General features: G+C 40.5%; 1 protein-coding gene across 1 annotated transcript in view; it reads right to left on the bottom strand.

Moving 5' to 3' along the window:
- The window catches only part of FLT1 (fms related receptor tyrosine kinase 1), a 151,702-nt gene that overhangs the window by 101,249 nt on the left and 36,928 nt on the right, over window positions 1–13,525 (bottom strand). Inside the window, exons 7-10 of the mRNA XM_054973761.1 lie at window positions 8,979–9,153; window positions 8,392–8,509; window positions 2,257–2,426; window positions 1,932–2,088 (exon numbers count right to left, since the gene is read on the bottom strand). Coding sequence (XP_054829736.1) covers window positions 1,932–2,088; window positions 2,257–2,426; window positions 8,392–8,509; window positions 8,979–9,153 — 620 coding nt within the window. The remainder of the gene's footprint in view (window positions 1–1,931; window positions 2,089–2,256; window positions 2,427–8,391; window positions 8,510–8,978; window positions 9,154–13,525) is intronic.

Raw genomic sequence — 13,525 nt, 5'->3', positions numbered from 1 at the left:
ACATACAATCAAAGCGCAAGTAATGAACTTTTTCCCCTGTGGCAAATTTACAAAATCTGTCAAATCATTCTTAAATTTTAATACATGGTTATTAAAAAGGAGTATACATTAGCTTAAGATAAAGGTTAGTATAAAATTTAGAAATTACAAGCAGGAGCCCCACAAGGATTTGTGTGTGTGTGTGGGGGGGTCTCATTTTCCCCCTGCAGTTGTTTGCAGCAAACAACTTCCCCACAACAAATCCTGCAAACAACTTACCCACTGTTTCATCTTTCCCTTTCCTGGCAGCCCCCGCAGCCTCTCCCCTTTTCCTGCTTCTTTCTCTTCTTCCCACCCACTAGCCAACTTTGCTGTATCTGCTCCCGTGGCTTCAGCTTTCCCTCCTTCTCTTCCCTGGGCAACCTCTCCCCAGGAAAAATCTGTCCAAGGGCTGAGTCCATGTGCAAGGTGGCTGGTGGCTGCCAAAGCTGATCCAGTTGAATGGCGGCTGCTGGGGCCAAACCCAGCGGTGTGGTGGCCACCAGCACCAGGCCAAGAAACATGAATAGTCTCCAGTTGTTGTGACTGGAGCTGTCCCTGGCAAGTCCTCTTCCATCAGGTCACATGAAAAGGGAGGGGGACGGGACCATTTCCATAGCTGTTCTGGTCTCCATGTTTCCCTCACCACAGCTTTTTGTTATAGAAACCATGGCTCAGTAATATTGTTGCTTTTGCCTAGAAAACTCCAAACTGGCCAGTGAGAGCTCATTGAACATTCTTTTCTTAAAGATACAGGCATTGTTTTTGTTATTTGGGTAGTTTAATCCCCCAATTGTTTTGTTTTTTTAAGATTTCAGATTTTTCTGCAAACATGGGACTTTCTTCATGTTTGTAGAGAAAACCCTCCTCTCTCTCCTTAGCTCTTTAAGCAGATCTGTTGATCCACACTCTGTGGCCTGGTTTGGAATTAGATATATGATGCAGTGCAAGAAATGATGGCTCCCAGACTCATCTGGGAGCTCGAGTTGTGGGCGATGCGGGGGAGGCAAGAGGGGACGGCACGGTGGCTGCCATGTTGTGGAGGGGTGGGGAGTGATCAGGGGCCAGGTGAGCACGCCCAGGCACATCCGATGCAGGCCCCTGGTCTGAGAAGCTGGCCCATGCCCCTCGGCACTTGGCCCCCGGTCTGAGAAGCTGGCCCCCGGTCTGAGAAGGGCCCCTGGTCTGAGAAGCTGGCCCACGCCCCTCGGCACTCGGTGTGGGCCAGCTTCTCAGACCAGGGGCCCGCATCGGATGTGCCTGGGCATGCTCACCTGGCCCCTGGTCACTCCCCGCCCCTCCACAACATGGCAGCCACCGTGCCCTGTCCCTGCTCGCCTCCCCCGCATCGCCCGCGACTCGAGCTCCCAGATGAGTCTGGGAGCCGTCATTTCTCTGGGGAAGAGAGAATTGGCATGAAAGTGCATCTTTCAGGCTTTTGTGCTAATGGGAATGAAATTAACCTAGTCTAATCTGGTGCAAGAAATTTTATTTCCAAATGGAAATTGTGAGCTTTTGGCTTTCTATCGTTATTCAGAATAAGGAACAGAATGAAGTGATTCCTTTCCAGCCCACCAACACTTTAAACAGGGCTGTGGAAGGGGTGAAGCTGCCTTCCCAACATTAAACCACCAGAATTCTGAGTTGCTGAAGAAAACTGGTTTGTCTAAGCCAACCCCAAGCTTCCCAAGTGTGCTGGGCTGCACTGAGGATACTGTAAGGTGCCTGTTGTTCTATACTCACTTCTACACTGGGAAAGTTTCATTTACATAGTACATAATAGTCTCAAAGAATGATTGATATCTTTTAACAATCACAAATTTCAGAAACAGACTTACAAACCTTACGGAAGAGGTTTGTCATGAACTTTAGCAAAGGGGGAGCACTGGGGGGAAGTATACAAAATAGCCTACCTTGACCTGGAATGATTCTGTTGGCAAGGATTCCAAGTCCATTTAATTGTAGGCTGAGGAATACCATAAACAGTGCAAGTCAGAGTTTGCTTGCTGCCCACTTGATAGAGATTAGGACCAGGAAATGAGGACATTTTTTCATAAATCTGAGGTTTCACTGTCAAAAAATGGAATACAACAGAAACTGAAATTACCCAAACAGTCTTTCTTGTCTTCAAATGTAAATAGGAATCAGCTTGCAGGAACTGATGCATTTGCTGAACTGAAGTAACTCTAGCTAAGAATCTGATCGTTGTCATTATTATGGATTATGTTACCAACTCACCATTTATTCTGAGTGTGACTGTTAAGTTTTTATGCAAGTTCCATTGTCGGGTGCTCAGTAGTATAGTGTAATTTCCTGCATCTTCTTCTGCAACACGTTTTATGGTTAGTGAATAACTTTTAATTCTATACCGGGCACACATTTCAGCAGCAGGTAAGCCATCCTTCAACCTGTTCAAGGACAAACACAAATTATAATCATTTATAGTGACACTGCTTATTCTGCCTGTATGCCACATGTACCATTTTGATACATGATCATGTCCCCAGGGTAAATATCACTAAATAATAATAATAATAACTGTGCTTATATACTGTTCTTCTAAATAGATTAGTGCCCCACTAAGAGTGGTGAACAAAGTCAGCATATTATTAATAACTGACAAATCACTGTCCTTTAATCATGTCTATAATTCACCTTGGAGCATAACAACAATTGACTACTGGTGAGCCACACCCTTTGCATTATTTATAAATGAAATACATGATATGACAGCAGTTTGTTCTGTGTCACTCAATATCCTGCAAAGTTGCAGCCAATGAACTGGAGGGAGGGCAGCAAAATAGTGAATGTAACTGAACATACAAAGCTGAGTCACAGAGTTTCTCAGGGTTGGTACTGTCTACTCCAACTAGCAGCAGCTCTACAGGGTCTCTGGTAGAGATCTTTCAAATCACCTACTAACGAATCATTTTAACGAGAGATGTTGAGGATTAAACTTGGGGCCTTCTTCATGTAAAGCGGGTTGACTACCACTAAGCCACTGCCCTACCCCCTCGTGTCATGTGTTTCTTTTACCAAACGTTATCAGGGGATGCATGGAGATAGATCAAGATGGGTAGCCGTGTTAGTCTGTCTCTAACAGTAGGAAAGCGCAAGAGTCCAGTAGAACCCATAAGACTAACAAAATTTGTGGTATGGTATGAGCTTTCGTGAGTCACAGCTCACTTCTTCTTCTGAATGAGGGTATGAGCTGTAACTCACAAAAGCTCATACCATACCACAAATTTTGTTAGGGATGCATGGAGGAAAGGAGACAAGTGGATTGGCAGCAGTTATGTGTCCTCTGTAATATGCAACCAGGCCACAGTGACTCTGTTATGATAAAGGCAGGACTGATGGAAATGAAGTTGTATACTGTATTTCGCTATCCAAAACTAACTAGTGGTGCTCTATTCGTAAACTCTTTTTCAGATTGTCCTATTTAAAAACAGAGTAGCTATATTTCCAATGCTTTGCTTAGAATAAGCACAGAAACATTTTAGCATGTTATTAAAAATCCAATAGTTTTAATAGAATGCTAGTACGTTAAAGTATTTCTTAGCTTTGTCTTTTAACTAGGTTGAAATCAGCTGTTCTCTGTGCATAGGAAATATTTTGCTTGCATATAGATTAGAGTTGCAATCCTAAAAACACTTTCCTAAGAATAAGCCCAATTTAATAAAATGGGACTTGCTTCCAAATTCACCTGCTTAAAATTGCTCCCTCTTCGTTTCCAGAGAGCGCTTCTGTCCCAGAGAAACTAGATGACACTGCACAAACAGGCAAAGCTTTATTATAAAGCAACCTGGAAGTATGTTCCAGCGGATGTATCATTTCTCTTCCCCTGCCTCTATCCCTGTATGTCATTTTAAAATCAATAAGGGTCAAGTCTCATTTGCCTCAAGCCTCATAATTAACCTGCATATGTAACTTAAAATAATACTCCTGTTTTTATTTTGCCTTCCATACCTACACCTAATATTATTTCAGAACACAAAAAGTATTTAGGCTATTTTCAAAAGTGATTCTTAAAATCATTCTGTATGTATTATTATTCTGTATTACATTCTGTATTAGCACATTACAGAAATATTGGTTGTGCTGTGTGTGCTGGTACATGTATGTCTCATTCACTCAACCCAGGTGGTGTCAAGCAAAAATACAATCAACCAAAAATCAACCTAAATGTGTTGTGCTAAACAGTCCTAAAATGTGTATTGGTGAATACTCCAATGAAGCAGCATTTCATTATACAAACTGGAAATCCAGTCTTTGAAAGCTAGTGTTGTATAGTGGTTAGAGCGTTGGACTAGGATTTGGAAGACTCAGGTTCGAATCTCCACTCTGCCAGGGAGGCTTGCTGGGGGACCTTGAGCCAGTCATACATATTCAGCCTAAACTATGTGTTGAGGATAAAATGGAGGAGAGGAGAAAAACATAAGCCACTTTGAGTCCCCGTTGGGGAGAAAAGCAAGGTATAAAGAAGGTAAATAAATAAATATTTGGCAACAGGCCTGGAGAAAGACATCCGGTCCCTTTAACTTAAACCCTTTCCACACCAATTAATTTTGCTGGTTCATTCTCTAAACTCAATTTATTTGCAATCCTCCACACCCTATTTTGTGCCATTAGTTGTGGGTCCTTTTTTTGTGGATTTTTCCTGGGTTTTCTGGGAGTACTTTTCCAACTTCTTTTTAAAGCCATTTTCCAGTCAGTGTTTCCCCATCCTCACCCCATGCATAATCTTTATGCCAGGTTTTAGTGCTCAGTCCTCTCCTGCCCCCTGCCAGCCCACTTCTTTGTGATTGGCCACTATCATCTATACAGCCACTCCCTCTTTCCCCCTTTCCCTCCCTCCACCCCTTTTAATTTTTTTTCTAAATCCATTGAATCGATGCACTAATGGTTTGCAAGCATGCAGGTGGTGCAGAATTCCTCATCACTTTCATTTTTCTGTGTTTATAAGGATTGGAATATTGTATAGGGGTAAGAACAGAGCCGAATCAGATTAACAAAGAGGGGGCCAAGAGGGAGAAATTCCAGGAATAGCAACCCCTTCAGCATTCCAGCAATTGAACGATTCACTATATGCTGTTCAATTCTGATTTATTGGAGTATGGAGCAGAATAAATAAAGCAACACCACACCACCATTACATGGAAGAGGCATGGAAGGAATGTGGCCAAGTTGATTGAATTGGTTTCAGCTTGACTTCTTGAAAAATGAGGAGTAAGTCTGGAGTGCAGAAGGGGCTAGAGACTTAATATGTGGAAATGGGAAGCTGAAGCTTTTCATGGCATCAAGGTAAGTAACATCACCTGGTAAATAATATCTCATTAAGCTTCCATTAAAGGGGTAGGCCATTTTCCTTCCAGGCTTATTGTTAACTCCAGTCTCAGAGTTGCTTCCTTTTACAGCAATAATAATAATAAATAATAACATTCGATGTATATACCACCCTTCAGGGCAATTTAACACCCACTAAGAGTGGTTTACAAAGTATGTTATTATCATCCCCACAACGAACACCCTGTGAGGTGGGTGGGGCTGAGAGAGTTCTGAGAAGCTGTGACTTACCCAAGGTCACCCAGCTGGCTTCAGTTGGAGGAGTGGAGAATCAAACCCGGTTCTCCAGATTAGAGTCCCACTGGTCTTAACCACTACACAAAACTACTTGAATACAGCAGATGTACATGGTACATTTCTGAGTTAAATTCCTGGCATGCAATATGATGTAACTTATACAGTTAAATATATATTTATTTCACTTTGGAGTCAATCGTTGCTATCTGCATCAATCATGCATGGTGTGCATAAAATGAAATAAATCCCCATATCTGCTTCCCATGTTAGAGTGTGCACAATGAGACACATGCTAAACAACTGATAATCTATAATGTGTGAAGCTACATTTAAAAGCCCCAGAGCCCTCAAAAAGGTGTATCAGCACAGCCTAACACTGGCAATACAACATCACTGCTGTCTTGAACTTGTACTGTTTATGTTCCATTTAAAACAAAACAAAACAAAACAAAACAAAACACAGGACTGGAGCAAAATTATAATCTGGCTACAGATATTGTGAAATAACATTGCACTTCCTTGTAATGAATTGTTATCCTAATAAGCCTGCGTTAGAAATTAATAACTTCAGCCATAGCCACCCTTTTTACAAGCAAAAATAAGAAACACTGAAACATTGTTTCATATAAAAGTAATGCAAAAAGCCTGAAAAGTAGAGCATACAAATTCCATACTAGAAACAGCTTGTGGCTAGTAGAGTGTTTGTGTGGAACAAGCTATGAAACAAGTACAGACTTTATGGGACACACACACACAAAAATCAAGAACCCAGAACTTGTTATAATAATTTTTGTTTGTTTTTCATAACAATATTTGATATGTCACTTCATAATCAGGCAAAGCTGCATAGATTTCCAGCGGAATACTCATTCACATAGTGAACCCAAATCTAAATGTGGCTCTCCTTTAATAGTGTTGATCTGCTCTAAGAGGAAGTATAGGCAGGGAGAAACCTATGAGATTAGGAAGGGTGTGGCCTCACACAAAAACTTTCCAAAAGACAACAATAGATGTGCCAAAAGGGATTGGGTTGCATCAGGGGAAGTTCCTCCTCCAATAAATTACACCACTTACACTGAGCAGTCAAGAAAAATCAACATGATAGTGCATGACCCTATAGCTTTAGATCCATCTGGGAGAGGTAAGAATATTCTCCTGCCAGGGGAGCAGGATATCATGCTGTAATCTGATCTACTTAAAGAGAGAGAGAGAGAGAGAGAACAGGGTCTCAAGCATTGTCTCTTGGACATGTTCATGAGTCTTTTCTCAGAACAAAAGACCTGAAGAATTTGATTTCTCTAGTGAGAAGTCTTTACTATAGCTCAGCTCTTGCTCTCCCCAATAAAATGTCCACCTTACAATTTTCACCTTTTATTATGAAGAAAAAAGGTCTTCCAATTAAAATGACAATGGGTAGGACCTTCCAAATGACTTTCTGTGTTACCATACACCTCTACTGTTCTAAGAACAGTTTCCATTTTGTTGTTCCAGTATCTGGTACATTGTCCGTATTTTGTCTTTGGAAAATGTCTTTTAAAATGTTTAGGGTGCACACTAGCTTTCTTTCCATTGTGTTAGCAAATTCAGTATAAAAAGGAAATGGCTATGAACAGCTTACTACAACATCTTGCTTCAGAAGCCAGTTTCCAACAGGCTAGTAGAGAGTAAATTAATTCCTGCCCGACAACCAGACTTGTCAGCTTTTCAACCAACACCTGTGGCTGTGCCTTTAAAGGTGATCAGCTCTATAGCATTGACTAATTGTAACATTTACTTCCACAATTAAAGACAAAGCAACAAAAATGTTACAAAGTTGGCAAGTTGATATATATCAGGCAAAAAAAGCTGTGAACAGTTTGTAGCAGGGCTGCTAAAAGTATTCAAGTATCCTTATTTTTCAGCTATGATATGCTGTAGCATATGTGATACAATGCCTTTCTGTTTCAAAAATCCTAACAATAAAGCATAAGTGAACTGTTTGAAGGAGCTGATAGCAGTATATCTTTTCCTTGGAGATTTCCTTACAATTTCTCACCGTACACCTCAAGAGATTTTAAACATAAGAATTAGATGTGTAAATATGAGTTCAGTGGGATGTGATTTTTTTTTTTACAACTCTATTCCTTTAATCCGGGCCAATGTTTTAGACAGCCCACTCCAGAACTTAGTATGAGCAAGAACAGGGAGAAAGGAAGCTCTACACAGACATTAAACTGTACTCCTGTTTCAAACTGTGCTGCCTCCTTATTCTAATGATTATCATTGAGGACACAACAGAGAAGATGCCCTGAATAAGCCAGAGATTCATGACTGAACATCAGGACTCAGTACTAAATAACTAAACATTTCGTACTTAATGATTTGCTAGTGTTCAAGACATTTGCTAGTGTTTAAGATTTGTTGCTAGTGTTTAAGATTTGCTAGTGTAATATCTATCTGTCTTCTCTGAGGAGTTCAAGGAAGCTGAGAAGAAGCATCTGGTTTAAGGCCATACTATGATTCTTGGCAGAGGCGAGTCCAGGTCTCTTCGATCCTAGTCCAATATTCTAAGCACTACAGTACACTGGTTCATCAGTGTGCCTTCAATGATAGCCAAAACTACACAGAAATGAATAAGACTATTTTGTGTATCTTGAGATAGTGGAACATGCAGTACAATTTTATTCCTTTAAATGCCAAATCTATATTAAGACACCTTTACTCTACTCAGCAGTAAAATAGTTAATCTTAAGCAATATCTTTCCAAGTAAATAGTTTTCTTTGTCTATGCAGAAGAAACTGTTTTCCTACCATATAACCTCAGGTGTGGGAAATGCTTTCACTTTCATAGAAATTCGATAGGATTTCTTGCCAGATATAATGTCCAGCACATTTTTCTTTCGGTGCTTCAATGTGATGAATGCTTTATCTTAAAAAAAGAATATGGTGCAATGAAGATAGTCATTTTGATTAAGAATAAATACATCAAATAAGCACAATGGGATATTATGGTATAATATACAATCTTAAAACAACCCCTTACACAAAGGCTTCTTGAATGGTTTTGTCCTATGAGTGTCATAGGTATTCACTAAACAAGAGCTGAGTATAGACTTAGGACTATGGGAATAACCATCATTTTCCACTTGGGATTAATGAAAGTGGTAATTTGTTTGGGAGAGTTACAGCCACCATATGGAGGTCACTTTAAATCACTTGGTGAGGTGATTGGTACCATGTGATGAGTAGTTCATTTGCAGCAGCTTTCTGTTCAAGGTAGGCCCTCCCAGCAGCTGGCCGAAAATTAAAATCCATTTAATATTTTAAATGACAGTTGAAAAAAACCAGAAACAAGGTCCACAAACTCCATAAATAGCACATTCCATAGTATTTCTTACCATAAACATGGACAGTTGTGTTAACCGATCTAAGAGACGGGCCACTCTTCACATTGCAAGTATACTGCCCTTTATCAATATCACGGACTTTATCAACAACAAGAATACTGTAGAATACATTGGCTTCATAATTCTTTTGGTTAATGCTTGAAGTTATGGTGCCTCTTTTGCTTCTCTAGACAGAAAAAAATGTTTACAAGAAAAATTATTAGCGTTGGCAATTACTATTCATGGTTTATTCAGTGATAACTTGAGATTCTAGTCGGGTGAGTGTTGCAACAGAGATAAGCGGACTAATTCACCACTGTTCAGTAGACTGCATGATCTGAAATGGGGTCCATAATACTATCATGAACAGAATTTGAGAAGTATCCTTATATCTGACAGATTAGCAAGGATTGCCCTTCATGTATTATAAGGATCCTTTATGCCTGCTCTCATAAACTGACATCTCTCTGCAGGGGTTCATGGGACCATCAGACTGACAGATGTCATTTCTAATAAACTAATAATTCTCCATCTTTAAGCATTGATGAAACTAATCTAAATAAGCAGGATTTGAGTCCAATGGCACCTTAAAGATCAACAAGATTTTAAGAATATAAGCTTTTGAGAGTCAGAGCGCACTTCTTCAGACATGAATAGGAACAGAGATCCCTGAGCCCTTACATCCCAGACAAAGGTGGGTAGCCATCAGGACATAAAGGTACAATGAAAATGTATTCCTTCAAATCATCGGCACAGCCATGGGCACTTGCATGGCACCACAATACACCAACATTTTCATGGCTGACTTGGAACAGTGCTTTCTCAGCTCCCACCCACTAACTCCCCTCTTGTACCTGAGATTTATTGCTGACATTTTCATCATCTGGACCCAAGGGAAAGAAGCACTGGAGGAATTTCACCAGGCCTTCAGCAACTTCCACCCCACCATCAACCTGGCCATGAATCAATCCATACAGGAAGTACATTTTCTAGACACCATAGTACAAATACATGAAGGATGCTTAAGAACCACCTTATACCAGAAACCTACCAATTGGCAAACATATCTATATGCCTCCAGTCACCATCCCAAACACACCAAATAATCCATCGTCTACAGCCAACCTCTATGTCATAACTGCATCTGTTCCAATCCCTCTGACAGAGGTTCTCAACTACAGGATCTACATCAGACATTTTTGGAACTACAGTACCTCCTTGATGTAGCAAGGAAACAGATTGACAAAGCCAGAATGATACCAAGGGATGACCTGCTACAAGACAGGCCCAAATGAACACCATTGGTGGTCACATACAGCCCTCAACTCAAACTAACATATCATTAATAACTTGCAACCTCTGTTGGACAATGATTCTCTTCTCTCACAGCATTGGGAGGCAATTCTTTTCTTGCCCACAAACAGCTTCTTAATCTTAAACAATTTCTCACTCATAATAGTGTACTTCCCAACACTGACACAGACTCTGGGACCAGTGCCTGCAATAAACCAAGATGTCAACTCGGTCCCGATATATACTCCAACAGCACGATCACTGGATGTAATAACACTAGTTATACCATCTCAGGTTCATTCACTTGTCCGTCTTACAATGTTACGTATGCCATCAAGTGCCAATAATGCCCTTCTATTCTCTACATTGGCCAAACAGGTCAGTCCCTATACAAAAGATTACATGGACATAAATCTTATATTAGACATCACAACACTCAAAACCCAGTGAGAGAACGTTTCAATCTTCCAGGACATTCCACTGCTGACCTAAAAGTGGCGGTCCTCAAACAAAGAAATATCAAGGGGAAATCACAACATGAGATTGCTGAAATGGAGTTCATTCACATATTCAGAACAATTGACCCCCCCTTCCCCAGGCTGAGCAGAGGCTTAAGATTCTTATTTCATTACAGTGCCAATTTCTGCTCTAATCAAGTTGCATTGTACCTTTCCATCTTGATGCCCTACCTTGTAACATCCCACCCACCTCTGGCTGAGATATGAGGGCTTGGGGATTTCCATTCCTACTTGTGTCTGAAGAAGGGAACTCTGATTCTTGAAAGCTTACACTCTGAAAATCTTGTTAGTCTCTCAGGTACTACTGGACTCAAATTCTGCAGTTCTACCACACAGCAATACAGCTAGCTGCCTAAAACTAATCTAAATAAAAGCCACTTGATAGCTGACAATGTGAAATATTTTTCCAGCATTTTTTATATTGTGTCTGATACCTTTTTCTTTTGCATTGTTTTTCTAATCCTAATCCTATTGCATTATTTATTGGATGTCTTATGTTTTCTAATTATATTGTTTATACTGAGTCTCAGTGAGAAAGGCAGGATAGAAATAAAGTAGATAAACACATAAATACTTGTTGGCACAATAATAATGTGCCATCATAAGACACTTGTTTGGTATTGAGAGTTAGAAAAAATTAAAGGAAGGAAATGCCTAATGTAAAAGCCGCAGCTATATTACAAACCACCTGCCTGAGGAGGTCAGGAAAGCTCTCATTCTCCTGGCTTTCTGCAAACTATGCAAGACTGAATTATTCAGGAGGGCTGTCTACTCAGATTATAGGGCTATGTCATAAAATATACTCAAAGAGATGCCTTGGTAAGGGATAGGGAGTGTAGACTAGGCTATTGGGTACTGCCTGCTGATGTAGATATGCTCCTACTGAGTAATTTGACATTGCTAAAGATGTCATATTAATTACTTACATGTTAATTCAGAAAAGTTTCATCTATATGTTTGGCTTTATGCTAGTTTTCAAATTTGTGGCTACCATACCATGTTGTATCTGTTTTCATTTAATGTCCTAACTGTTGGTCATATTGTATTTTTGCTCTGTGAATGTCCTAGCTATTGATTATATTGTATTCACTTACACTTTGTAATCCACCTTGGATCTCAGTGAGAAAGGCAGACTATAAATAAACAACAACATCAATAATAATATCAGTATGAACAATGCCAATTGTTGATATTATAAACAACCATAACATGGTTGTTGTGGATTTTCCGGGCTGTATAGCCGTGGTCTTGGCATTGTAGTTCCTGACATTTCGCCAGCAGCTGTGACTGGCATCTTCAGAGGTGTAGCACCAAAAGACAGATCTCTCAGTGTCACAGTGTGGAAAAGAAGTTGGCAGGTAATTTATATCTACTCAGGAAGGTAGGGTTGGGCTGAGTCATCCTGTAAGAGTTTCCCAGGGTGTGGAATGCTAATGGAGGGAGGCTTCACTGTATCCTGAGGAGGTTCTTTTGCATATGGATTGGTGCTTGATATGCTAATCTTCTCTGCAGGGCTATTGTCGGGTATAGAGTATTTTGTTAGCCTGGTGTTTTTCAGGACTGGAAACCATGTTCTATTCATTCTTAAGTTCTCTTCTTTCCTGTTGAAATTGTGCTTATGCTTATGAATTTCAATGGCTTCCCTGTGCAATCTGATGAAGTAGTTGGAAGTGTATACTCCTGCAGAGGTGCTTTAAGCACAACCTTCAAGCAGTATTCAGACCCATGGGGAAAATACAACAGACGCTACAATCAGCAAAAGACAGTAGAGACCCCCTCACCTCTGCAGGAGTATACCGCATACCCTGCAGCTGTGGACAAGTTTACATCGGGACCACACAGCATAGCATCCAGACAAGAATAAAAGAACATGAAAGACACTGCAGACTTGGCCATCTGGAAAAATCAGCAGTGGATGAACATTGCCTAACTCAAACAGGACACAGTATCCTATTCCAGGACACTAAAATACTTGACAACACTTCCAACTACTTCATCAGATTGCACAGGGAAGCCATTGAAATTCATAAGCATAAGCACAATTTCACCAGGAAAGAAGAGGTCTTAAGAATGAATAGAGCATGGTTTCCAGTCCTGAAAAACACCAGGCTAACAAAATACTCTATACCCGACAATAGCCCTGCAGAGAAGATTAGCATATCAAGCACCAATCCATATGCAAAAGAACCTCCTCAGGATACAGTGAAGCCTCCCTCCATTAGCATTCCACACCCTGGGAAACTCTTACAGGATGACTCAGCCCAACCCTACCTTCCTAAGTAGATATAAATTACGTGCCAACTTCTTTTCCACACTGTGACACTGAGAGATCTCTGTCTTTTGGTGCTACAACTCTGAAGATGCCAGTCACAGCTGCTGGCGAAACGTCAGGAACTACAATGCCAAGACCACGGCTATACAGCCCGGAAAATCCACAACAACCATTGTTCTCCGGCCATGAAAGCCTTCGACAATACAACCGTAACATGAATGTTCTAGCACATAAATTAAGCTCGGGTTCCACAGGACTTTAACCAAGTTGACTTTAACATTCAGCAACATCTAATGGATTCACAACAAACATTTGATAAACTGCACCTCTTTGTGCCTTGGATCCACTGGAGTGTTTCTGTAGACAAAGGAATTTCTTCCCATAAAGCATGAATTTCTCATTTTCCTTTATATGGGGGAAGGCATTCTGGACTACAGCAACGGGTAGGCAAGAAAGTTATTCTGTGGTCAGATAGC

This window comes from Eublepharis macularius, chromosome 3 (assembly GCF_028583425.1).
Source record: "Eublepharis macularius isolate TG4126 chromosome 3, MPM_Emac_v1.0, whole genome shotgun sequence".
Lineage (NCBI taxonomy): Eukaryota > Metazoa > Chordata > Lepidosauria > Squamata > Eublepharidae > Eublepharis > Eublepharis macularius.
Note: the sequence above shows the minus strand (reverse complement) of the source record. Positions and strands in the feature narration are given on the sequence as shown.